Source organism: Gavia stellata, chromosome 36, assembly GCF_030936135.1.
Source record: "Gavia stellata isolate bGavSte3 chromosome 36, bGavSte3.hap2, whole genome shotgun sequence".
NCBI lineage: Eukaryota > Metazoa > Chordata > Aves > Gaviiformes > Gaviidae > Gavia > Gavia stellata.
This window is the reverse complement of record NC_082629.1, coordinates 1,523,452-1,549,880: the sequence shown is the minus strand read 5'-3', so window position 1 is coordinate 1,549,880 and position 26,429 is coordinate 1,523,452. Positions and strand designations below refer to the sequence as shown.

At 54.4% G+C, this 26,429-nt stretch overlaps 2 protein-coding genes across 2 annotated transcripts in view; both read right to left on the bottom strand.

Moving 5' to 3' along the window:
- SPATS2 (spermatogenesis associated serine rich 2) overlaps positions 1 to 20,009 on the bottom strand; it is a 30,248-nt gene extending 10,239 nt beyond the window's left edge. The window contains exons 1-7 of the mRNA XM_059832760.1: positions 19,981 to 20,009; positions 11,257 to 11,569; positions 3,322 to 3,401; positions 2,933 to 3,041; positions 1,954 to 2,003; positions 547 to 805; positions 88 to 297 (exon numbers count right to left, since the gene is read on the bottom strand). Of these exons, the coding sequence (XP_059688743.1) occupies positions 88 to 297; positions 547 to 805; positions 1,954 to 2,003; positions 2,933 to 3,041; positions 3,322 to 3,401; positions 11,257 to 11,281 (733 nt within the window). The 5' untranslated portion in view covers positions 11,282 to 11,569; positions 19,981 to 20,009. The remainder of the gene's footprint in view (positions 1 to 87; positions 298 to 546; positions 806 to 1,953; positions 2,004 to 2,932; positions 3,042 to 3,321; positions 3,402 to 11,256; positions 11,570 to 19,980) is intronic.
- Positions 20,010 to 20,882: 873 nt separating this feature from the next.
- DNAJC22 (DnaJ heat shock protein family (Hsp40) member C22) lies at positions 20,883 to 22,068 on the bottom strand. The gene is made up of 2 exons (XM_059832916.1): positions 21,280 to 22,068; positions 20,883 to 21,062 (listed from the first exon to the last, which is right to left on the bottom strand). Exons 1-2 carry the CDS (start codon positions 22,066 to 22,068, stop codon positions 20,883 to 20,885), a joined length of 969 nt encoding a protein of 322 aa, XP_059688899.1.
- Between the last annotated feature and the right edge of the window lie 4,361 nt (positions 22,069 to 26,429).

The following is a 26,429-nucleotide window of genomic DNA, read 5'->3' as shown; positions in this document are numbered from 1 at the left end:
CAGTGACACCGCAGAAGAGGCGGTGAGAATTTGGCCAGCAGCAACCTGCTCTGACATCGGAGAGCGCGCAGACCCTCAGGGCCTTACCTAGCTTCTTGTTTGCAGGTGAAACAGGAACATCTTCCAGCCGCGTTACAGACAGGGATGCGGGAGTTAAATTGCTCGCTGTTGATCTGGACAGAGACCTGCTAGCGCTCCTCTGCTCAGGCCGCTGTCTAAGAGACGAAGGGCTCTGGGAATGATGCATGATGAGCGATTTTGTGTCAAAGTCTGCTATTCCATTCTCTAGTTCAGGCACTGCTGTAGAAAAGCACACTCGTTTAAAGGGGAACGCGAGGAGGACAGCAGAACACTGACCGCTTCTTTACCACAACAAGCATAAACATCAGAAATCAAGGTGAGCTGCTCTTTCCTGAAGAACCATCTAAACAACTCAGCATCCAAAGCTGACCCAAAACAAAGAGGGAACACAAGAAAGCAGGAGGCAGCTCCTCTGCTTTTTAAACTCTCGGTGCCCCTCTCCTGCGCTACTTTATAGAGACTAACCTGTTCTATCAGGCATGTCTGGTGCCGCAGACTCGCAATCCTCCAGCTCTCTGGCATCAATTGAAAGTGCATCCAAACCTTCACTGAGCGAGTCCACAGACTCCGTGTCGTGGGCACAGCCGTTGACATGGAAACCGTTAATTCCACCCTTCTCCGAGTTTGCCGACTGCTCCTCTTCAGTGGACACCAATTTACTGGGGTCTGGGAGGCCAGGGCTCGATTCAGCTTGCGGTTTCGGTTTGGTTTTCTTCTTCTTGTTCTGAGGATTAGGTATCCGCACCACAAAGGGGGGAAAAAATGTTAAGCTTAATTCCTGAAGGGAAAATTAAGCTTATGCTCACTTGCTGAAAGTAGCAGAATTAAATGCTTTTTCAGCCAGCCTGGCTGTTGATCCTATTAACAGTAGGAGGGATTTAGTCAACAATGAGGACAGATATAGTGGCATTAATGAGGCGCGAATACATTATCCTCCCCGACGGTGTGCCAACAAGAGCAATGGTTATCAGATGAAGGCTGCATAACTGAGGAGAAACAGCGGAGAGGTTTGTGGCTGTAACCCACAGCACCAGCCAGGTCGCTTCTGGGGGTGCTCACTGGCAAGGTGCAGCAGCCGAGCACTTCGCTAGACCTGGCTCTGATAAAACTTCCCTCATTTCCCAACGCAGGGCTATTCAGTCCCATTTTCTCCTCTCCATTTCATGCTGGTGCTTTTCACGTATTCAAAGGAGTCCTTTTGAATAATTATGATTTTATTCTTGTCCTGGCGGATTTAGATATTATAATATCAAGTACTGAAACTTTGCAAATCTTTATTTAACCCTTTCACAGAGGTCTGAGCAAAGAACTAGGCAAAACACTCAAGAAAGCTTACGTGACAAAGAAATATATTTCCACAGAGCTCAGCATTAAATGCAACTGTTCAGCTCCAAAGGTTACCGATGAAAAATGGAACAGCATGACTATCTGAACAGTGAATTACAGAGCTCCGTTGAAATAAATGGACCTGATAAAGATTTACTTCAGTGTGGGGCTGTGTGTGTGGATTAGGGGTCCTGTACAGGGTCAGCAGAATAAAAGCGACTGTAAGGACAGAAAGTCTAGAACCGTTTTTTCAGATGCTACATTCGGCACAATGTGTCTGACAACTAAATTAAATGCAAATGTGGCAAGAAGATGATGTTTACAACTTGCACTGACGTTACCGTGTAAATCATTGCCCTGAACAGCGAGGCACCTGATAACCTAGCCATTATCTCCCTGCCTCAGTTCTGCTAACATCAATATACACATTTGCCTTTGGTTTCCTTTCCCATCTAAATCACTAGGAATGCCTACTGTTCCCTGTAGTCTAAATCCTCAAAATAAAAAGATAAATGCCTTAGCAAAGTATATTTTAAAAACTGTTACCTTTTTTTTGCCTGTTACAGTCCATTCTTTCAGTACTTCGCTGGCATTGCCTGAAACGAAACGCAGCGATGAGCAGTGGACGAGGCATCCACTGCAGTTCTTTCCCGGTCACGGGTAAGTGCCTCCACACCTGGAGTCAGCTGTAACACCTCCTGCAGCTAAGTTTCAATTGTCTTAGTTGACGTAATAAAAGGCTCGGTTTCATTTTTGCTTTGGGAACACACTGCTGAACAGGACTACGCCCTTACAACGCAGTGCCAGCTCTTGCCAGGAAAAAAAAAAAAAAAAAAAGAAAGAAAAAGGTCTTCTCTTTGGCTCTGTCATACGAAAGGTTTAGGTACCTGGAAGCCTGCTGGAGCATGTTCTGAACTCAAAGGTTGCGTTCAGGTCAGATATCTGCTGGCCCTCTCTCCCCAGAGACACTGACTGTGTCAGGATGCCCACAGTCTGAGGAATAGCTGTCATACCTTCTGTAGGCCAGAGGCAAAGAGCGGTTGTCAGCGATGGCCAGCGAGGAAATAAGAGCTGCAAAGCGACAGGTACTGTCACCAGCAAGAGCCTGTTTTTCCAAGGTCAGAAAATCCATCTAACGCAGCATGCCAGCCAGAGCCAAGAGAAGATTTGTGAGCCAGGTTTCAAAGTACAAACAGCAACAACTATCGAAGCTGAAGACATTCCCATTTTGTACACACGAACAAGAGTTTCTGTAATTGAGTATCAAACCTCCTTTACCTAAAGAGCTATCAAATGCGTATCTCTGCCTGACCCCTAGCCGAACAAACACCAACTAGAACTTGGGAAGAGAGTCACCCATTAGCTGTCTTTGTGGATAGAGCATGTACTTGGACGTGCTGAGAAGCTGCTGCTAGTCGGTGTACTTACTGCACACAGGCTATCGCTGCTACTGAAGCAGGTCCACACACGCGGTACGTACGAGTTACGAAGCCACAAACCCCGCCAAGAAACCAGCCGCAGTTACCTTCCATAAAGGCTTGCACTGTTTTGTCCACACAGTTGTCAAAATGCTGCAGCACAAGGACAATCTCATTGTTGCTCCTGTTGGGGACTATTGCACGCACTGCGCTGATCTAGGGGGAAGACGACAGGGTAACATGTAAACCGTTTGTTTTATCCCACATGGAGACTACGGCAACCCTTCTGCGAGCAGTCTAAAAACCGTAAACGATGACTTCCTTATAAAACTTTAATGTGCCAGGACAATTTAGCCTGAGTAAAATTTTGCTTTTGACAGAGCTGCAGTTAGCTCCCAGACAGAAACATATTTCATCTCACAGAGGAGATGAAGATACAGCGTTCAGCAGCTCTTCCATGCATGTGGCGAGTTAAAGTCTCAGAAGACACATTTACCTTCTCCTTCATGTTTTCAAAGGTTCCTCCTTGGGCCATCACAGTATTGGACTGCACATCAAAAATAAACCCAGACGGATCTGTGAAGACAAAGGAGAGGGAAGCTCTCTTCTGAACAACAGGCACCAAGAGACATTTAGAAAGAAAAACATTTAGGAAAAAAAAACCACATTTCTAAATGTTTTAGAAAGATAGGAAGCAAGAGGTCAGCTCCAAGTTGTTACTTCGACAAGGAGAAAGTTGAAATCCTACAAACGTACCATGTTCACTGGCTAATTGGTTATTAGATGCTGAGAGTAAAACGGATGATATCCCAGCCTTGTTTAAGGACCAGATTCTGTTTAGCCAGGTAACCCCAGCTGAATCTGGTTGGCCAATGCCCCCCACTGAACTCAGGAAGCCGATTCACTCCTCGGCTCTGGGTCTGTTTAAACCACCCAACCATGGCTCAAAACCGCAAGCCAAAACAACACAAACCCCAAGAGGGCTGGTGCAAAACAGCAGGCTGCTGAAGCAGACCAGACCAGTACCACTCTTCCATCTCCATATTCATCTTTTACCGAGCCCAGCAATAAAGAGTTAACAAAAGCACCAGAGCCTTCGAGCAGTGTGGTTAACAATTTCCTCCACCTGGAGATACAAATGGCAAGCAGACTGATAAATGGGTTTGAAGATCCAGCAGCTTGTGTTCCCTGCCAGCTATAATCTCCAAGGTAATGCTTATATGTTCCAAAAGAGACCCATAATTGAGACAGCCTTCACCAACAGGTTTGCTCCCTGCCAGTGAGCAAAGGTCACATAAATCTGCAGGCCCTACCATTTCACCGAGAGATCCTTACGAGTGCCTGGTATCACAAATTCATGCTCCATTTTCCTGCCAAAGGTCTGAGCAGGCTAAATTTCAGGTTTGCTAAGGAAAAGGGATATAGCTGTTCATAGATGTGTTTTACTATGGCAGAACATACTTCAAACCGGTATTTTGGCCACATTTGGTCTCAGGAAGAACGCGAGTCCCCGGGCAGGAGCCGACAGCAGGACCCCAGAGGTGTTAAGCCCCCCTATTCTGCATCACCAGCCCCTTTCCAGGGAGCTCACACGCACGCACAAAGCCACAGGCAGATTTCCTAGGAGGGCACGTGCTTGCGTGTGCTCTGATGCCTCGAGCCCTGCACGGAGCCAGGGAAGCACAAGACCACCGGTTCTTCTGCAAAGCTTCTCAGGTGGGCTTCTCCAGCTGCCGCTGCCCGGTGGCTTTGGGGACCGCCTGGGGAAGGGACACTTCCAGCAGGCCAGGGTGCTCTGCAGGGACGCTCGCTCTGTCGCTGCCCTTTCTGCTTTAGCTCAGCTGATATTCCAAGCTGCTGATTCATGTTCTTTCCCTCACCTCCTCTAAATAACTCGTACGCGATTTTGAGACACACCATTGACTTCCGCGGTTCCCAGACATTGATGTAGCATTTAAACCGAGATGCCTCCAAATACAGCGACAGAATTGTGAACATGATGGAAAGGTCAGCCTCTTATTAAGGCTACAGATGAACGGTTAAATTCTTCCTCACGCCATCCTTACCCATTTCAGCCCCATGAGCAAGATTTTCTTCAAGTTTCCCAAGCTCACAGAAGTTCGAGTTACCAACTTTCCAGTCCTTTATCTTGTAAATGGCTTTCAGACTCCCATCACCGAGCGAGAATTAGCAATCTTTTTTCAAAATCTTCATTGCAGAGCAGCCACCAAGGACCCAGGTGCCAGGAAAGATGAAGTTCAGCTCCCCCATGCAGCACATTTTCAGCCACTCAATCCCAGCCCTTTCCCACATCTCCGTTCGCGCTTGGTCTTACAAGGGACCGAGCTTGTTGGCACCTCGCTCCGAGCCGCTTCTCCAGCTTCCAGTCGCTTCGATACGGCCCAAGTCCTCCCGGTGTTAAAATGTTTATCATGCAAAAATTATGCAATGGAGACTACACCGTATACATTTGATATTGCCCTTGAGCACTCCCAAGCATCATTAAAAGGGCTGCTGGCACTCAGGTCTCTTGCGACAGGGGTATTTGCAAGAAGGGACAGAATTTAAAACACTCACGCCTGCGTGGACAGAAGTCTGGCGGCCACCAGTGACTTCAGGATTTTGGAATGAACATCCTTGTGGGAAAGGAAAGCTCCTTCCCAAAGCCAGGGCTCAGACTATGCATGTCATGTCTGACGTGACGAGTCAGTCAGACACTCAGACTGATCTCTGTTGCATTAAAACATACACCATGCAGTGCTACCCTGTTGATCCGATGTGATAAACCCCGGAGACGACGCCAGCAGCCTTAATTGCTTCTCTGTTCATAACTGCATCCTCCAGAAAAATGAGGTGGTAAGAAACCATTCATCCCAAATAATTTACTTTTGTGTTTCAGTGCTATTTATTGGACTAATAACAGAGGATCTCTTAAATAGAAACACTAACGATGCCAGGAAGAATCCGCCCTACCAAATATCAATCTGCTCCTCCCGTAACTCCGCTAATTAGTCCTTTCTGTACGAAACATGTGCAAGAATTAAAACTACAGACCTAAAACAAAGACCTGCTCTGCTTCCTGGGACACACAAAATAAAACAACTTCACACCCGACACCTCGAGGAAGGCAAAACAGGGGCCACTATTTGCCCCCAAGTCAAGCCAAGCCGAGTCCTGGCTCACCTTTGAGCCACGGCAGGCAGTCATTTCATAAGGAGACACAGAAAAGAAATAAAAGCAGCAGCCCGACAGCTACACAGACTTCGCCCCAACCAGCACCCCAGAGCACCCTTTACGAAAGCGTACAGCGAGATTACGTGTATGCCTTTAGCTCCTCCAAACCCATTCAGCACTTCGTCCCCACCACACCCACGTGCCAGCTCACGGAAAGTCTTCACAGAAAAACAGCGTACAAAACTAAAAAAAACCCCACTCCAAACGCCCAGTTCACCCTCCTGCCCCAGCCAGGACACCCGCAGGCAGGCAGCTTTGGGGAATCGGACAGCATAGACACTTAAAGTGCTATGCAATCAAGATTCAGTTAAATCGTGAAACATTTATAGACTCTGCGGCTTTTCAGGTCAACGGTAACCGCGCTGGCTCTCCCAGGGATAGCGTGGGGGACCTCGGCTAATGTGAAATAAAAAGCTCTTAAAGAAATGGCACCTCGCCGCTCGCTCAGAGCATCTCCAATTTGCTCTAATTACAAGCATCTTCGGCAGTCCCTGCGTTGGGAGAATCGGGAGATGTCTGTGCCCAGGACTGCAGAGGTGACTGGACAGGAATTAATGCATCTTCCCAGGACAGAGTAAAGAAGCCAGAATATCATTATTCTATCAGTCTGTGCTCGCAGTCATACCAAAGTACCCACAAATACAGGAAAAAAAAAAATAAAAATAAAAATGAGGATTTCAAAAAAAGTGCTACATAAGAGATTACATCCGTGGGAGCTTTCTGTGGTTTCAGGGCTCCCAGGGCGTCAGGCATGGCACCTGAAGCGAACAGACCCCAGGCTGCGTCTCGCATGTGTCGCGCTTTTCCTTATAAATTACACCAACACATACTGCTATTTTTGCCTGGTAAGAACTGTTCTTGCTAACAGGCAGCAGAGGTAGCAATGCTAAGCTCTCTCCTCACGAATTAGAAGGACTAAACTGGGGTTAGAATCAGTATTCCTGGGTTTGCTGCTGTCGAGACAAGACTTTATTGATATCAGAAAAAACTACACAGAAACACTAACTTTCCCCATGATCCAAGGGAAGAACATCACCACCACGTACCACCCTAAGCCCGCCCTTCCCCAAAATACATTAAGATATTTGGGCGGGTCTGTTGGGTTACTAAGCTGTACTCGCTCAATTTCTGTCCCTGCTTGCTGCCGGGGCTTGGTACCTCCATCAGCTGTTGTGGAAAGTATTTTAATGCCCCAAGGACAGCCCTGTGATATTCCTGCAGCGCACGGCCAGCCCACGGAGGTGGCAGCTGCACTTGAGTCTTGTCTCAATAAGAAACGCCACTTTCTTGCTTATTTTCTCACGCAGATTTCAAGGGGCCAAGAATGCAACGCGGCCTTCTCGGTCCAAACCTGACAGAGGAAAGCGATCATTTCACCAGGGTGTAATTACAAAAAAACTTACTGCCTTTCAGGCAGAATAAGTCTACGCAGGCAAGAGATGGACTCGTGATTTGAAGAAGTCATACTGAGGTGAGCAAATTAAACGTCCCAGACACCCCATCTCCAGCAGAAGCTGGATGGCTGCTGGATGGCAGCGGAAGAGTTAGCCCTTGTATTAATGCAGGCTACCTTCCCAATATAAGGCCATATTCATTTAGGGGCTTGGAAGAGTGGGGAAAAAAAAAAAAAAAGAAACTAAATATGGAATAAAAATTAACTTCTTGCAAACCAACTAAAATATGCCCAGAATTATGCTGCTAAAACTGGGTATTTCTGCCTGACACAAAAAGCAGGTATTTTTGCCACAAAGGCAGGGGCTTGTACGGACACAGCTCTCCCAGAGCACTGGGAGCGCAGGTCTCGCTGTCCCCGCGGTGTCACCGACCCGCTCCAGCCGAGGCAGGCACGCTGCCATTTCCCGACGACCGTCACAGCTGCAGTTTTAACCTGCGCTCCGCCTTCTGCTTTGGACACACTAGCAGCGAAGCAAGGCACTCGGCGTTCAGTGGAGCTCAGGCAGCGAAGCCTAACAGAGAGCCATTACGGTAATTCAAACTGCGGGACGCTGTCTTCCCCCTCCCATCTAATTTCCATCTACACATAAAAACCTCGAAAATTAAACTAAACCTGCGCATTTCCAGAGCATCACAGTCAGCAGAGCGATGCAGCTGAAGTTCCTGTGAATTCCTGACATCACCTGCATCCTCGTACCGCACCCAAGCTCACTCACAAGTCGGGATCCGATTTATCAGCTCACAGAACACATGTTCAATATTCGCCTTTGTGCATTTTCAACATAACTCACAGCAAGTGCTGCCTTGCAGAGTAACTCTGCAATCTCCCGGTTTGCTGATTCTACCAGAAGTTACCCGGACACAGACACAGCACGTAGCTTGCAACCACCCCAATCCACAAAGCCCGGTTTCTGCAGAGCCGTATCTTCTGCTCGATTGAGGCGTTGTTAAACAAAGTACGAGCTTAAAATGAAATTTCTCCCACATTTGGGGTTTTTGTAGGGGGCAGGCTCCCTGCTGCCTAACGCAGCTCCAGCTGAAACCCTCCCTTCCCAGTGACTGATACCAAAAACCTTTTGCCTTTACCAAATCCACGTAGGACAGTTTTCCATCAATTGAAACGGCTCCTTGATCTATCCAGATGAGTAGGGACCCGAGTGCTGGTTTATTCAGGAACCTGGCATGCCTAAAACCGTGGCTGATGTCCGATGGAAACAAGATTTATGTGATTGCTTTGTATCCTGGGGTCACCAGTCGTTCCTGAGCCTGGTGGCTGCTTTCACTCAAATCAATTAATCGAGTCAGAAGGGGGGATGAGAGGGAGCACACATGCTTCGTGTTGGGGGAAAAACAGAAGCACTAAGAATCCAAGATCACTTCAGACAACAGCAAACCAACAAACCTACCAGACTCTGGGGAAGTATTTACTGAGAGATCTGGTATCACTGGGACTACCTTTCCTTAGAATTTCTGAATTATCCCTTATAGAATACGCTGAAGCTGAAATGAGCCATCCAGTATAACCCAGACACAGACCTACATGTGGATGCACGCGTTCGGATTTTGAATGGGGATAATTACATGACTGGTTTAGAGATTGAGCGGTTTTCTCCTCAGCATAGATCTTTTGAGTCAAGAGTTATTTACAGCCAGTAATATTCAGGAGTAGAACACGATTCTGCGCCCAAGCTTTGCATATACATTTTCGCAAGGCTTAAAAATACCCTTCTGAACAGCTCAGATGTTCGCTCTGTTCTGTGGCACTTCTAAGAAGAAGAAACAGGTGGGCTTCTGATTCGGTTTCAAAACTGCTGCATTATTAAAAATAGGTCTGCCTCATTCTCCCTCTCTCTCAACACTTCTCACCAGCCCTTTGTTACACTGCAAAGGGGTTTTGTTTTGCTTTCAGAAAGAGAAACTGGAAAGACATTCCTTACCTGGCCAAGGTACACTCCTTTACAGAGGACTGGAAAATATTTGTTGACTACATTAACATTCTAGAGCAGCAGAAAAGTAGTAATTGAAAATTCAATCACAGTCCAAACAGGACAGGGCACCGCCAGAAGAGTCTGCAGCTTTAACTCTCACCTTCCCTTACGTCCACATCGCCACTGCAACGTGGGCTGGAGACAAGCCTGCTTAACAAAGCAGGGCGTATTTTATATCCCCGGTGGCGGAGCGAATTAAAGCCTACTCTGCATTCCTGCGCAGCATCAAATATTTATGTCCAAGATCCCTTCACTTTTCTTTAGGAACCCAATACATGCCAGCGCTTCCCAGCGGGTTCACTCTCTCTGACACACTCTGCCGAACAACACCGAGCGCAGCAATTGTGCCGGCTTCCTCGTTCGGCTGGGGATTTGCCAAACTCCTGAATTCCCGCAGAGGAAAAGCTTCCCATGTTTTCCCCCAGTTGTCTCCTAAGATTTCTCTTCCCCTACCTTGCCCCGTTTGTTCTCTTCTGCTGCTTCAAGGTGTGTTTTTCTCTCCACATGTACTCAGCACCAACGACTGCCGGGCTCCGTTTCCAGCAGCAGAGAGAAGTCAATTTCTTAATGACTTGTACTGAGGCTTCCAAGAGCACAGACACAAATACAGCGTTTTAAAAATCACTCAAAAATTATCCTATACAACAATTTCCATAACTGTTACTAATTGCTTTGAATCATGTATGGATCTAGCTGTCAAAGGACGGCTGGGCTCCTCAGGTAGACACCGTTTCTATGCCAAAGCTGCTAGGGGGGAAAAAAAAAAAATCTACAGAGAACAAAAGCTCTTCTCTTGAGGTAGAGGACATGAATTGTCAAACCCACTCGCCTTAAATTATTAATTAGTAGTCAGTTCAAACAAAAAGAGAAGCGTAACCCTCAACGCCCCTTCCCCTCCACCACACACACACTTTGGAATTAATGTCTCACACGCGACAAATAAGATCCCTCCCTGAAATAAGCTGCTTGAGGCCAGAACAGCTTTGCCGCTTAACATGCGGCGGCAGAAAAAGGAAAACCAGCCTGTGCGTTTGAAGACAAAGCAAGGGAAAAAGCTTCTCGCAAACTTGCTCGTTGCCCTTCCGTGCCTATCTCCAGGGAAAAAGATTTAAATAGGTCTAGTTTGAATCACATCCCCAAGAGGCGAGGACCCGAGCTGAGCTATCCCACCCTGATTCGACGCCTTGTTTCTTAACTGGATTCCTGGCAAGCAGTTGCCGCAGACAGGACAAGCAAGTCCAAGAGAGAGGCCTGCCCCGAAACCCCGGCGTCCCCAGGGCACTCAGAGGGTGGACAAGGGCTGCCCGGGAACAAGACTAAGTTTTGGCAGAGTTGATTCCATCAGGGACCCAGACGCCACGCAAATTCATCCCGGCCATTCCCAGCGAGGGGAGGCCGTGCACCAACTGGGGACCCCGGTAAAATAAGAAAGTTTGGCTCCTTAACTCTTCAGCCATGAAACAGTATTTTTTTCCTCCTGCTGTCTGACTGTGAAATTGATGCGATATCAACATCATACAGGAACTCGTGAAATCAGAACTGTCCAGCTGGACAACTGAAATGCTACTAAAAATGTCACAAAACCCAACAGGTTGTACAATGTCACTAAGATAGTGACAATAAGCTGTCAAGTGACATCAGCAGCCTTGAAAGGAGTATAGCAAAAGCAATTAACCCCTTTCCTAATTGATAACTTTGGAATCAATAGTGCTGTTCATTGGCATTTGATTCTATGACAGTCACGTGCATCTTACCTTTCGTATTTTGCTTTTTAGACATCTCAGCGCGTTTGCTCTAATGTCCAGCTACACAGGAGGGGGAAAAACCAGAGTCCTCGCCCTTGAGCAACGTAGCTGGCAGTTGCAACTCACACACCGCCTTGTATCGATGCGGGAAACAGCAGATATCTGGTTTGGGATGGCAAAATCCCAGCTGCGAGGGCAAACGGGGTCTGGAGTTGTCAGAAATCTGCTGACAGGCCAGCAGAGCACTACAGCTCCTTCCTCTGAAAAGCAACTTCTTGTCACAAAGCCTGACTGCAGCAGTTGGTATCGGTCTTTTCAGGTTCTGAAAAAGAAAAAAAAAAAAAAAAGAAGAAGAAGAAAGGAAGTAAGAAAATTGCTGCTGTACTAGCCAAGGTATACCCCGAGCCTCCCAGCTTGTCAGAGCCGTCTTGCGCACGCTTTTTAAGAGTAAAATTTGTATTTTCTTTAAAAGTGTGGTAAAACAACTAGCCGGAAAAAAAGCAATATTAAATATAAAGCAAGAAGATCCCCACGGACTTGGTACAGTTTCAACTGGCTTAATTCAAAGCTACTGTAAGACGCTGTCACTTAAGCATACAAGCGGTAGAACCAGGGGGGTTTAGAACCCATCATAAAAAAAAACATTTACACAAATGCCAGCATTTACGGACGTAAGAGCCATCAGACAAAGTGGACCGCGAGCGTGGCTCCTACACTCGGTGACACCACTCGTGACAGTGCAAACTCTTAGATCTCTCGTGTGTTAACGCAGCCAGCAACCCAGGGAAGGCAAAATTCACCTTTGCTGCCAGCACTCAAAAGCATACACATTTTAAATGCTTTCTTTGCTTATTTCAACAGAGCACAAAACACAAGCCTCCCCCACCGAGGCGGCGCAAGGGCAGCTCTGCGTGGGATTACGTACGTGTATTTTCCTTGTGCTCCCGGCGCTCCTGATTTAAGGAGCCAGCGAAAGCAGGGGCGGCAGGCACCACATCAAGTACGATGACAGGTTAAACAAAGAACAACAGGATACGCAAGGTAAGGAAACAATAGAGACCTCTCTGCCACGGCAAACCCCAAGGAAGGATCTGGCCCCCGTTACAAAACCTCAAAGCCATATTCACAATGGAGCAAGGAAAGCACAAAAATTGCCGTTTCGGTATGTAAAACGCAGGTAACTCAAGGCACAAAATATTTTAGTAAACACCAGACCGTGTACATTTTAGCAAAACCCACACGCTCACGAAAATGAAACGACAGCATTGAGAAACACGCATCTAATTTGCTCCAGAAATAATTAGAAGTTCAACTCCTGTCCACCCCAATGATCAGGATTATTTTTAGCGATACGGTTTACAAGTCTGAGGAATGCAGCAACGCTCCTGCAACACAAGAACGGTGACGCTGCCCCAGGGTTCATCGACAGGGTCCTAACGAGTCTATTTTGATTGAAAAAGTAGACGCTCCCTATCATTAGGATTTTCCTTTATTAGCTACACAGGAGTTCAAAACTTATTTCTAACCAGTGACCCTAGCAATCTAAATCTGAGACAGAATAAACGCTGCCTGTATGCGCAAAAAAGACTGCAAAAGAATTTTTTACCTGCAAAGAGTCCCAAAACGAGAGGTGGTTACAAACTCCTGCCCCGCCGCCTTCAGCTCTGCGAATTCAATGCCTTCCTCCGTTCTGATGCCCTGAGGCACTAAATACCACCTCATAAAAATTGTGGCATTTGAAACTCTGCTCAAAAATACAGAAGCCGGAGGAGAATTTAGCGAAGGATTAAGCTGCTGTATCGGGACGCGAGCGGCCCCCGAGCTCGCCGCCTGGAGACTGCCGGCAGGTCGAGCTCTGAGCCGTGCCGACGTGCTTTGGTTTGCACGATTACACCCAAGTTTCACTTCCCTGCCTGACTGCTTTGTGTCCACGACCAGGAAACGCTCTGCGGGCAGCGCAGCCATCCAGCTGCCGGGAACCTCCGGTGCCTCCTGCGATTGTAAGATAACGTTGGGTTGCGGAGAAGGAAAGTGCTCACACACTGACCTATGACACCAGAGCTAAATGCTTTCGGTATATATTGCTCAGTTTTAAAAACAAACAAATAAACAAAAAGACAAACCCACAACTCTGCTGTAGTCATCTTGATAATTTCATTTTTTAAATAAAGATGGGCATGCTTTAATCCAGAGGGAGCGTGGAAATACACAGGTACTGAGAAAAGCCTGTAACATCACGCTTGAGAGTACTTTACTTTACGTGAACTCCCTCAAGCTGTCTCAAACTTAATTCATGAAACAAAGGAACATTTAAAAAACTGCCTCTGCATGTACATCCCCGAAAAGCAAATAACTGGAAGAGCACTTCATTCAGACAAGTCTAGAAACAAGCTGTGAAAAACAAAAGTTGCTGGTAAAGAAGTTATCAGGAAATCTCAAAAAGCCTGAAAAACACTACACCTTATCACCCAAGAAATATAGTTTTACCCACTTCAAAGGAGAAAAATAAACAGTAATTAAGTCTTGGGGGGAAAACAAACAACATACAGCAGGTTTTGAACTACTCTTTGGCAAGTTAAATTCCAAGCACAAAAGCAGTAAAATAATGGACTGGAAACAAAACCCCACTGATGTATCCGACGAGTATAAAATGGCAAATCTTTGCTCCTTGATGATGCAATTAATATTTCACCCGCTACACCCCGCGGTAAGAATCTAGAGCCACAGTCAAAAGCAGCTCCGGCTCATGTCAGAACCGGGGTTCAGGCTGCTGCGTGACCTGCCTTTAACTCGGCCTCTCTCGTGGCAGATCGGCTGGAAATTTCAACAGGGCGATTAGCTGGGAACCTCAAACGGATCGGCGGGAGGGGGCTGTAAAACACACAAGCCTTTTTAAAACCCTGGTGGAAATTTCAAGACTGGTAAAATAGCAAAGGTTAATGCAAGTTCAAATAAACTCGTTATAGGCAGCGAGCTCCTTCGGATAAGGGCACTATAAGGCTTAGATAGCGCACCGTACGCGTCTATAGAAACAGTAAAGCATCAACACAAAAACGTCAAGAAATCTACCTGCAGGATTACAATAAAATATTGTAGTTATAACAGAATCGACAGGAGAGTGATATAACCCGCAGAAACCCAACTCCCTCCTGGGACGGACAGAGCAACTGAACTCCTCCCAGAGCTGCCAGCGTTCAGCTGATGACATAAAACTTTTCCAAATCACACTGGAAATGCACATTATTGTTAAACGCACAAGTATCAGCATACTCTCTCTAATTCAGAAAGAAGGAAAACATTCGAAATTTTACAGACAGCAAGTGAAAAAAGAAACGACTTCTAAATCCCCCACCCGTGGCGTTAGCTTGCCGTGCTATTCTTGCTCCGTCTAGACAGATTATTTCAGCAAACTTTCGGAACTCGATAGCTCCCTATTTGAAGGAAAGGAAGACAAACAGTGAGAAATTTGTCTGGATCGTTTTTATTGGTCTATGGAAGCTGCTTTTGCTGAGAAATCTGGAGTTCTGAAGAATAAAGAAATCTGCTTCTTGGGAGGGTTTCTACCCCGGTTGTTTCGGGACCGCGGGCAGGCGGCACGGTGGGCTGTCCCCAGCCGCTGCCTCACGCCCGCTGGAGCGCAATTCACGCCCTACAGCAGCATCTGGCTAATTGGCTTTTGAGTTAAGTAGTCCCTCACCGAGCTATTTTAATCTTGTTGATCAAGCACGTAAGAGTCGTCTCCGTGAGTACACACAACAGCGTTTCAGGAGAATAAATTGTCCTCTTTGTAATTTATAATCATTCTCAAATAAAAATCCATTTTTGAAGATTCCAGCACCTCGGAGGACCCAGGTGTTTACCTACAGCGCTGGACCCCCCCTCTGTAACACACTCACACAAGAGGGGAATTAACTCAATTTTATAGCCTGCCCTGGAAAAAAAAAGCAACAATCACAGTAGAAATTCGGGTACTTATTCTGCCTGCCACGGAACACAACTCGGAGGAGCAGGTTTACTATGCCCGCTGTGCACGGGAACGCACCGACATTCCCACTGCCTTCACCGGGCGCTGCCAGCCCCAGCGCACGGCCTGGTTTTTCCCAGACCTCCGCTGAATCCCTGGGGAATTTATGCAGCGCTGAAACCCTGAGACCTGGTGGGGGGAAGGTTAGGCAAATACCTGTTAAGTTACAGCAGGCCAAAATGAGCCTGTTCACCTCTCACGTTCAACAGATGCCTCAGTCATTTCTGTTCGAAGAACTAACTTTTTTGCCCTGAAACAGGCCACGAAACGCATCAGGCCAACGTTTTAATCAAAGCCAGGCAGCTTTATTACCCCGCATCTGAACGGAAGGAAGCACGCCATTCAGCAGTAAGCGCAGCACGAGCCTGACCGTAACTTCGGGTTTTTTCTTTCCTTTTTTTCCCCCCCTCAAATCGAGACAATCGGGTTTTCCGAAGCTCCTTCCACCAAACAATGGCTCGGTCAGAGGACGGGCCTGGGAAGGTCTAGCGCCAGCGCCCACAGCCAAACCCCTGCCTGCACAAAGCAGCTTCTTTTTCTGTCCTGGACAAGGCCTTTCGTGGTACTGGATGAAGGATCGTAAAATCGTACAACACAAAGAACCCTTTTAGGATTTAAAAAAAATAGTTTCTTAATATCACTCTTGGGGTTTGGATTTTTTTTTTTCCCCCCAGTATTTCCTCAGGAATGAGCTGAACATTTAACCTCAGAGATAATTAGCTGTCTATATTCTGTTGAAATCCACGCATTTATTGTTCTTTCACCCAATGCATTATGCAGAGCACGACTGGGCATTAGCTATTCTCAAACATCTACCTCTTATAAGCTAATTGTGTATCGTTTCGCAGCACTAGGTATTTCAGACAACAAAACACTCCCCTGTCTATTCCGATGATGCTACCAAACCCCAGCCGGTGTGTTTACAAACACTTAAACAAGGTAGAAGAGCAGACCACCGGGTTTTGTGTTCTTCAGGAGGGGGCTGTGGTGCAGGAGTCCTGGTTGGATGCCGTTTTCCGTACTCAATTCCCAGATAAACAGGTCCTGGGAATTGCTGGTGGGATTTCTGACGCTTTACGCAGGGAGGCAAGCGGAGCAATCGGGCAGAAGTGAAACACTCTTGAGTGGGACACCAAATTTCGCTTTCCTGAGGCAAAGATCTCTTTGCGCTCTGTCTTCTGGTCCTCTCTCCATCCAGCCAAAGCTTTCTGCATCCCTTCCTAACCAGCCTGCCCGGCAGGGAACAGCTGCAATGGAAACTCGCACATGTATGTTTGTCCTGTGTAATTTTGCGTGCATTGCTACTATTTTTAGGTTGCATTTGCCAGCATTCTGATCTGGAAGAGTCTCAGTGACTTGCCAATAATTGTTTCATATTTAAGAGGATAAATGCATGTCTTTCAGATGAAATTTTACTTTTTAGCAAAGTATCTAAAAATCAGAAGCTTTTGAAAAGAAGGAAGGAAGAAATAATGGCAAATACAGCAGAAGATGCCACCTTTCACTGCCCCACTTCAAGTGGTGAAAAAATCCTGCATCTCCCCCAATTTAAATGGGGTGAATGGGATTCCTGTAGCACTACCAGAAACCTTCCCCTCTTCTTCAGCTTTTTCTTTGATCACAGCTAATCTCCATCTCTGATATCCCAAGAAAGAGCTTGACAATATCATCAAAATAAGCCCTGTATTTTAAGTGCCAGACCTATTGTTTTTTAAAAATGCAGTGCCTATATACCCTCTTCAGATTGCAAGTCACCTTTAGAGCTCCTTTGTCCTGAATCCAACAAGAGTGTTCTGCTCAGAAAAATCATAAAATATTTAAATGCCCCTTGAAGAGTAAGTTACAATTAAAAAAAAAAACAAACCCTTATGCATTACACAATTCCTGTAAGAGGAGTTTAGTCTGGCAAACCCGAAACGACGGTAACCTCAGCAGACGTCGCTACGGCCACGTGTGTGATATACAGCAGAATAGCTGCTGAAGCGGCACGCGACCGCCGTGCAGATCGCGTCTGGGAGTCAAGACGGGCTGCACGCGCTTTGCTGGGCCAGCGCACACAAACTAGATTATTAACAGAGTATCGCAATAAAGGAAATAAACACCGAGACCCCAAGCACCGAGTGCACAGAGCAACGCCGCGTGACACTGGGAGCATGACACAGACCCGAGCGACGCTTCAGCAGGACGCCAGTGGGGACGTCCCGCGCTCCCCAGCAGTTGGAAGGTCTGGCTGGCTGGCGGGACTGAGGGAGAGGAGAAGCTGCAGTGCTGTTGGACCCACGCTTCTTCCCCTCCACCTTTCAGGAGGCAGCGTCGATATCGACCGCAGGTGCTTCTGGGGAGATTCTGCCTTTATTCCCCAACCTGAGCACAGACAAGGCCACGCTCCCACATTCCATCTCCCCGGGGCAGGTTATGAAAGAAGCCAGAAGCTCGGAGCCAGCTACAGTCGCGAGGAGTTACGGAGCTCTCTCACCGAACAGATGCCCACTGCCCTTTCTGCTCTACCAGACCTCCTCCAGGTCCCCAAATCTCCTGGATTCAGGCCTATTCTCCAGCCGGACTGCGTAACAGGGCACCCCCAGCTTGTGTGAGCAAGTCCTGCTTAGAAAGCACCAAGCGCCAGAGCCAAACAGTACGGCAAAACACTCCACTTTTGCCTCAAAAGTTACAGGTAGATCTGTAACACCTCCAAAGAAAGACTTGGCAGCCAGAGCTTTCCAATGGAAGCATCCACTGGGAAAGGCAGCGCAAAGTTACAGAAAAGCAGTCATTATAAAAAGCTCAAAATCATGAAAATAGCTACCAGGCTCTGGTGGGGCACTGAAGCAGATCCCACAGGTAGTCGGCGGGGAATTTTCTGTCGATTGTTCCAAGTTTACCTCCCATCAATTAACAAAGGCTCCACACAGAAGCTTTTGTTTCTGTTTGGCATCTCCAGCCCCTCTGCTCTTGCAAGCTGCTTTGCAAGAGAATTGATCGGACCATCACCCCTCCACAGAGGATCATTATACCCAGGGAAGATGATTATACCAGGGGAACCATTAAGGCACCCTCAGAAAGAAACCCCACACCCCCGACAGGATTTTCTCCCCTCTCCAAGCCAAACAAAATCCTATTCTTCGCCTTCCTTCCCGTGGAACCACGGTGTAGGGCTTTTCTCCGCGGGGAAGGAGGCTTCACAACTTCTCTGCAACAGCTCCCTCTGCGGATACATTAACGCCTCTTTCTGCTGGCTGATCATCAAGCACAAAACAAGAGCAGCACCGATGAGCACCCACAGGGGAAAAGAGTGGGGACCAGGCACGGGAAGCCACCTTCTAACTTACTGCTGGCTTGCTTTCTCGTGGAGAAAATCCTGAGTGAATAAGGGGGGGAAGTCAAGCTTTAGGTGTGCTGAAGACCACAGCCCTGTGGAGGTATGGGGGAAAATAACATTTCCCTCTTTGCAACTCAGCCTGTTTTCACCACCCTCATTAGTTAATTGTTTGTGTTACGGTAACAACTAAAGGCCACAGAGCAAGATCTCCAAGCATGCCGGGAGAAGATTCCTGCCCCTGGGATTTACGAGGCGGATCGGTACGGGAGGAGAGGCACGGCGCAGGCAGGGATGAAGGACAGCGGGTGGAAGCAATGGGCGAGCTGGGCTGCGTACGTGTACGGCTGCGGCATAAATAATGTATTAACGCTCCTGACCGTCCGCTCCCCGTCGCTCACACCAGCCCCGCGCTCCCACAGCTCAGCCGCCGGCCCTGACTCAGCAGCCCACTCCCCCCTGCAGCCAGCCGCCCCCCGACACCCCCTTTACCCCATGAAAACCCCACTGCTCCACCCAAGTCCAACCCGCAAACCCCCTTCTGCAGCCTCCCCTGGGTCCCCCACTGCCTGGACCCCCCCACCACAACCCCTGCCCACCAGCCGTGGGCCCACTCCCCCACCAGCCTGCACTGGCTGCCCCTTCCCCAGCGCTGGGGGTGGGGGGCACTCCTCCCCACACCCCTCCGCTGCCCAGGCCTTCTCCCAGCCCCCCTCACCCCATCACTGTCACCCTCTCCTCCCAAACCACCCCCCGCCCTGCACAGGGCACCCCCTTCCCCACAGAGCACCCCTCCTGCCCCCCCTTCCCCGCAGCCCACCCCCCAGGCTGCTGCCCCCCCCAAAGCACCCCCTTCCCCAGCACAAGGCCTCTCCGCCTCCCCTTCCCCTCACAAGGCCCCTGCGGCCCCCCCTCGCCCACACAAGACCCCTGAGACCCCCTTCCCCACACAAGGCCCCCCCCGACCCACCTACGCCTCACAAGACCCCTGAGCCCCCCCTTCCCCACACAAGGCCCCCCCCGACCCCCCTACCCCTCACAAGGTCCCTGCGGCCCTCCCCTCCCCACACAAGACCCCTGAGGCCCCCACTTCCCCACACAGGGCCCCCCCCGACCCCCATACCCCTCACAAGGCCCCTGCGGCCCCCCCTCGCCCACACAAGACTCCTAAGGCCCCCCTTTCCCCACACAACCCCCCCCCCCGACCCCCCTACCCCTCACAAGGCCCCCGCGGCCCTCCCCTCCCCACACAAGGCCCCTCCCGGCCCCCCGGCCCGGCCCCCGGCTGCGCCCTCCCCCGCCGACCACCCTTCCCCCCGCCCCCTCCCCTCGCTCCTGCCCGCCCTCCCCCGGCCGGGCCCGGCCCCGCGGGCCTCGGGCTCCCCGCACTCACCGGCCGTGGCGGCGGGGGCCCGCTCGCCCCTGCCCGCCGCCGCGCCCCCCCCTCACCTCAGGCCGCCGCGATGCACCGGGGAGGGGGGCGGGGGCCGCGGCCCGGCAGGAGCCCTCAGGCCGCGCCAGCCAATCGGGACGCGGCTACCGCTCGGCAGCCAATGGCGGCGCGAGAGCGCCGCACCGTGCCCGCCCTCCTGGAGGACTCCACCAACGAGAGGGCGGGGAAGGACCTGCTCGGCCCGCCCTCCTCCGCCTCCAGCCAGTCAGATGCGAAGCCGGGGCCGGGCCGAGAGCTCCTGTCCAATGAAGGGGCAGAGAGGTGCCCCTGGGCGCGCTGAGACGCGGCTCGGCGCGAGGAGGGCGGCTTCCCGCCAGCCAATGGAGAAGCGGCCCAGCCGACGCCCCCGCCCACTCTCGCCTCCGGCGCGCGCGAGAGGCGTGACCAATTTCCGCCGAGAGCCAATCGAATCCGGCAATGACGAGGCCCCGCCTCCCCGCCCCCACGATGGGCGGGGCGGGGCGGGGCGGCGGGCCCCGAACGTGGACGGAAACTGCCGAGAGCCACCGCCCTGCAGCGGAAACACCCGAGTGCCCTCCGGGAAAGGCCGAAGAGGAGCGGCGGCGTGGCGGGGGCTGAGCCCGGGGCTCCGCGGGTTCGCGGCCCCGCTCCGCCTCTCCCCCGGGGGGCACCGCGGCCGCCGTTCGTGCGAGGGCTGGCGGCTTCCTCGTGCAATGGTCTGCACGGTTCGCCGTGCAACGGTTTGCACGAGCCCCCACCCGTTGCTCCGCCGTCGCCCCTGTGCGACGGTTTACCGGCAGCCCCGTGCAGGCCGCGCCGCGCCGGCCGAAGGGACGAAGCAGCAGCCGGAGGGAAAGCTCGTGTTCCCCAATCCCCCCGCGTCACCCCGCCGCCGCTCTGCGGGGCCCCGCCAGCTCCTCGTAGGCCTCCTGCAGCTCGATGAAGCGCCTCTCGGCCTCCTCGGCCCGGTGCCGGTTGTGGTCCGGGTGCCAAACCTTCACCAGCTCCCGGTAGCTCCGGTGCACGTCCTCGGCGGAGGAGCCGGACGGGAGGCCCAGGACCTGGGGGCGAGAGGGACACGCTGCGGTGGGCTGTGGGGACGCTGCCGGGGACCCCCGGGGCTGCGTCTGCCCTCAGCGGCTGGAGGGGACCCCAAAAAGGGTGTTTGCCCCCCCCCCCCCCTGCATGGGAACAGCCAACCCGCGTGGGTCCCCCCAGCACCGCACCCCACCGCAGCACCCCCCCTCCGCCCCGGCTACCCGGCACCGCATCCCGCACCTCGTACGCCCGCTGCTGCCGCTCGCTCCAGCTGCTCGGGTCGAAGCCGGTGCCGCGCTCCCGCACCGGAGAGCCGCCGGCGAAGCCCAGGACCTCTGCCAGGAGCCGGCCGGTGCGGAGGGGCAGGAGCACGAGCTCGGTGGCGGCACGGGGCAGGGCCAGGAGGGTGCCCAGCACCCCGGCAGCGCCACAGAGCCCGCGGCAGGCGAGCGGGGCGGCGAAGGCCAGGCACGCCAGCCCCAGGTGGTAGAGCCGGGCAGCCAGCCGGGGCCGTGGCATCCCGTGGGGCTTGTAGCGCCGGTGTCGCTGGGCGGCGACGCTGGCGGCCAGGCTGGCAGGCAGCACCGCCAGCACCCGGCCCTGGAAGAGGAGGGAGGCCAGGAAGGCTGCGGCCAGGATGCTGGGTGCCTCCGTCGTCTGGTCCCCTACCGAGGAGACCAGCTGCACCCCCAGCCCCACGGCCAGGGGCTGTGCCAGCAGCGCCGGCACCCAGGGCAGCCCCAGTGCCGCCACCAGCCCGAAATACATCCCCACCATCACCTGCCCCGCCAGGCGCAGGGGGCTGAGGGCCGGCACGGACCCACTGCGGTCCCTGGGTGCTCCGGCCCCGTTGGCGGCGGCCACCCAGCCAGGGAGGTGCCAGAAGTCCCAGAGCCAGCCGCCACCGAAGCCGCCCAGCGTCAGCATCCAGAGCAGCGCATGGCTGTCCCGGCCCAGGTAGATGTGGTGCAGCCCCAGCGGCCCCCCCAGCGCCCACAGCCCGTAGGCCACCAGCAGCCGCTTGGCCATCGTCCCTCTGGTCGTGGCAACCGGCTCGGCAGGGCTGCCCAGGGGGTCACCGCCCCAGCGGGCATCGGCATGGCCCCGGCATCCGGCGCCCTGTGGGATGGACAGTGCGGTCAGGGGCCCCGGGTCACACCGTCCCCCCCGTGCCAGACCCCTCCAGTGACCTGCATGCCCACCCAGGGCCGGTGCGTGCCCACCCGGGGTGCCATGTGCCCACCCAGGGCCAGTGCGTGCCCACCTGGCTGCCATGTGCCCACCCAGTGCTGGTGCGTGCCCACCCAGCACCCTGCATCCCCACCCAGGACACCGTGGGCCCACCCAGGGTCCCGCATGCCCACCCAGGTCCAGTGCATGCCCTCCCCTGAGCCCACCCAGCACCCTGTGAGCCCACTCATGGTCCCATGAGCCCACCCGGGGCCGGTGCACCCCGCAGCCCCCCCAGCCCCCGTGCCGGCACGGCTCCAGCCCACCCTGACCCACCTCTCCCCGTGTTGCTTCTGGCGGCACCACTCCCCCGACAGACTTTGCCCCGGCACGATGCCGAGCAAAGGGCACAGCATCGGCATTGCCGCAGCGGTGTGGGGACCTGGGGGGAAACCGGGTGCCCCACACCGGTATCCCCAGCCCCATGCCCCCTCCCAGGGTGCAGCCGGCCCCGGCACAGCACGGTGCCTGGTATTGGGGTACCCGCTGCATGGTGGATGAGAAATGCCCCCCCCGGTGCGGGGGCCCCCCCGGGACTCTCCGCAGCCCCTGTTTGCTCAGCCCACGCCGCCGCCGCCGCCGTGTTTGCAGGGATTAACCGGCTGCCGGCCGCCAATTTGGTCTCATCCATTATTAACAGCCCCACAGCCGCCCTGCGCCGGGGGCTCAACCCCGTTACCAGGGCCCGGGGGGCTGCGAACCCCCCCCAGCTCAGCACCCACCAGGCACTGCGGCCGGACAGGCTTTGGGGGTGCATCGCCCCCCACTCGCTGCCGCCCTGGGCCCGGATGGGGACGCCCCAGCCCTCCCCGGGGTTTGGGGGTGCAATGCGGCAAAGCCCCGCTTCTGGGGGGCCTGAGAGGCCAGGACACCCGGGTCCCTGGGGAGCCCCCCCGGGGATGCCGGCAGGGGTGGGGGATGCTGGCGGCCCCCCCGGCTCGGCTGCCCGTCAGGGCAGACTGACAGCGGCCCCCCCGCGCTCCCACCCCGCGCCTGGCTGCCTCCCTGACAGCGGCTCCCAGCGGACCCCGGCCCACGCTCCGCTGCCCCCGAGCCCCGCGCCGGGGGGGCCCAGCCCTGCCAGCCTGAACGGTGGGGGGGCACCCCGGCCTGGGCGGGAGCCAGGACCCCTCACCAGGCCCCCCGGACGCCCAGGCTGGCGGGGGCTGCGGTGCCGTGCCCCCCCGTTTCGGCGCAGGATCGATGCGGGGGGGCGGGGGTCTCGCATCCCCATCGATCCCTTTAAGTATCTGCATTTAAAAATGTCAAATTTGCTTTCAGCAAGCGGGGCCGGCGGTCGATGGGGCGGGGGGGCAGAGCCCCCCACAGCAGCCTCGGTTTCCCCAGGTGCCCCCCGACACGCGGAGCCGGGGGGCTGCGGAGGAGCCCCTGGGGGGTCTCAGGGTGCCCCAGCCCGGGGGGGCCATGGGGCGCTCCCCTGGCCCCCCACGAGCGCCCGTTTGCGGGCGTAATTGGTGCCATTGATCAGCCCCGGCCACCAGCGTTTAAGGCATCGATTTTCGGAGCCTTCCTGAGAATTGAGGCATCTGTCACCGCCCGGGCGTGCGGGGACCGCGGCCGGGGACACGCGGGGACCATGGCAGGGGACACACAGGGAGCATGGCTGGGGACACGTGGGGACCATGGCCGGGGACACCCAGGGATTGTGGTGGGGGACATGTGGGGACCACAGCAGGGGACATGCGGGGACCACGGCTGAGGACACACAGGGATTGTGGTGGGGGACACGTGGGGACTGTGGCAGGGGACACACAGGGACTGCGGTGGGGGACACGTGGGGACCGCAGCCAGAGCCGGATCCTGCCTGCCCCTCCCTGCAGGCAGCGGGGTCGGATGCTCCCCAGCCACGAGCCATCCCCTCCAGTCCCCATGCATGGCTGTGTGCAGCGCTGGGGACACATGTGTGTCCTGATGCACGTGTGTCCCCATGCACATATGTGCCCCAGCGCACACACGTGTCCCAATGCACACGCATGTCCCAATACACATGTGTGCCCTGATGCACACGCATGTCCCAATGCACATGCATATCCCAACACACCAACGCTCATACATGTCCTGATGCACACGTGTCCCAATGCACACGCGCCCCCTCCCAGCAGGGACACGAAGCACCCACCCACTGCAGCCCAGGCAGCACGTCCCCACATGCAGGGACACGGGGCACACGCGTGTGTGCACACGCATGGTGCCACCAGCCCGCGCACATGCAGCTGCACCGTGCACGCGCTCACACGCACGCACACGCCGGGGCTTGGAAAAACCGTCCGCGGGCTGGTTGAAGGCATCCGGCGCCTTCCCGCGTGTCACACTGCCTTGTCAGTTTGCTGGTAATTAATGCAAACGCCGGGGCCGGAGTCCCTCCGGACTCGTACATCACTGCCAGCGCCGGCTGTGCCGCGGCCCCGCTACCCAAGTGCTGTTATTAGGGGAATTTTATATGTATTAGCTGTTGATGCACATTAATACATTAAAAATGTCAGCGGTGGAGGCCAGCTAATTGTCTGATTTAAATGTCTATTTGTCAGCGCCCGGCTCAGGTGGGCATGAGGCGAATCTGCAATGAGCCCCCGGCCCCGCCGGCGCGGGGGGCAGCACCGCGGGGGGGGAGCCCCCGGCACCCCGCAGTGGGGCTGGGGGGACCCGTGGGGCGGGGGACCCGGGGTGCTGGCACGGGGGGGGGCTCAGGCAGGGGGCAGGGGGCGAGCGGGACCCCCGTGCCCCGGCCACCCGCCTAATTGCCGCCCGGCCGGGATGGATTTCTCCGCCCGACATCCTCTGCATCCGTAATAAATGCCGCTTGTCCAGAGAATTAATCCGGGCCGGCCCGCAGCCATCCATCTCGGCGGGCGCCGGCATGCCGTGACGGACGGCCTCACCGCCGGGCCCCCGCCAGTGCGGGGGGGCGCAGCCGGGAGGGGCTGTGAAACCCCCCGGGATCCCCCTTCCCAGGGGATGCCCCCCCCAGAGCTGGGTGATGGGCTGCCACCGCTGTGGTCCCCTCACGGCTGAGACCCCACAGCTCGTCACAGCAGTGGCCTGGGTACAACCGTGCCCCCCTTTGGGGCAGCTGCAGCAGGATGGGGGTGGCTGTGGCTGGGCTCAGCCCCAGTGCAGGATCTGGCCCCGTATGGGGCAGCCCCCACGAGCGGCTGTGGGGCTGGGGCTCAGCACCATCCCAGGGGGGACACGGGGACCTCGGGGTGCAGATGAGACCCCCCAGCACCGCTCGGCCCGGGCACGATGCGGCTGCTCCTGGGTGGGACACCCCACCCTGACCCTGTCCCCGTCCCCTCGCCCCCCGCTCACCGTGTCCCAAACCCCCCGCTGCCGAGGGGCGGCCGGCTCGGGACCCCGACCCCCCAGGCCCTACCGGCAACCTCCCAGCTGCCCCCTCACCAATTAGCAGCGGATGTTAACGAGCCGGGGGGGCAGGAGGGGAGGGTGGGGGCGCCCAGGAGGTGCCAGGGCAGAGGGGGTGTGTGGGGTGAGGGCTGGGGGCACATCAGGGACTGGGTGCACATTGGGGACGGGGTGCAGGGGGTGACCCGGCCGGGGCTGGAGCCCGCGGGGGGTCCGTGGTGGCAGCCCCCCCGGTGCGGGCGATGCTCTGCCCGCTCAGCCGCTTCTGCCACCCCACAAAAGCTGTCGGGGGGCACCCGAATGGCCCCGGGGCCATGGGCTCCAGCCAGGGGTGACGCTCCCGGCACCAGCCCCGCAGTGCCGGCACACCCCACCCCGGCCCCACACCGGGGTCCCAACGGGCATTTCACCGCAGCAGCACCAGGAGGGCCCGGGGAGTGTCACCCCCCGTCCGGCCTCGCAGCCCCACACCGGCTGCTGGTTTATTGTCACCGTTCAAGGACAATTTTCATGCAATTCCGTCCGGCCACCGGCCCGGCTTTATTGCAAACATGCCCTGGATGGAGCGCGCAGCGCCCGGCCGCCTCCAGCCCATCTATATTCATTTGCACAAGGCTCCCTCCCGGCCGCGTGGCCCACGCTGACATGCCAATCTGTCTGCCGGCCCGGCACGCCACCGCCATGGGGAGGGAAGCCTTTGGCGAAGCCATGGGGAGAGGAAGGGTGACGTCCCCCAGGCACCCGGGACCATGCACTGGCACTGGGGACCATGCACC

What these genes read in the sequence shown, in the direction of transcription:
- DNAJC22 (XM_059832916.1), bottom strand. Translation starts at nt 22,068, where the DNA reads ATGGCCAAGCGGCTGCTGGTGGCCTACGGGCTGTGGGCGCTGGGGGGG. An exon ending in GGCAGCAGCGGGCGTACGAG is followed by an intron (nt 21,063 to 21,279) that starts GTGCGGGATGCG and finishes TCTCGCCCCCAG; the next exon opens with GTCCTGGGCCTCCCGTCCGG.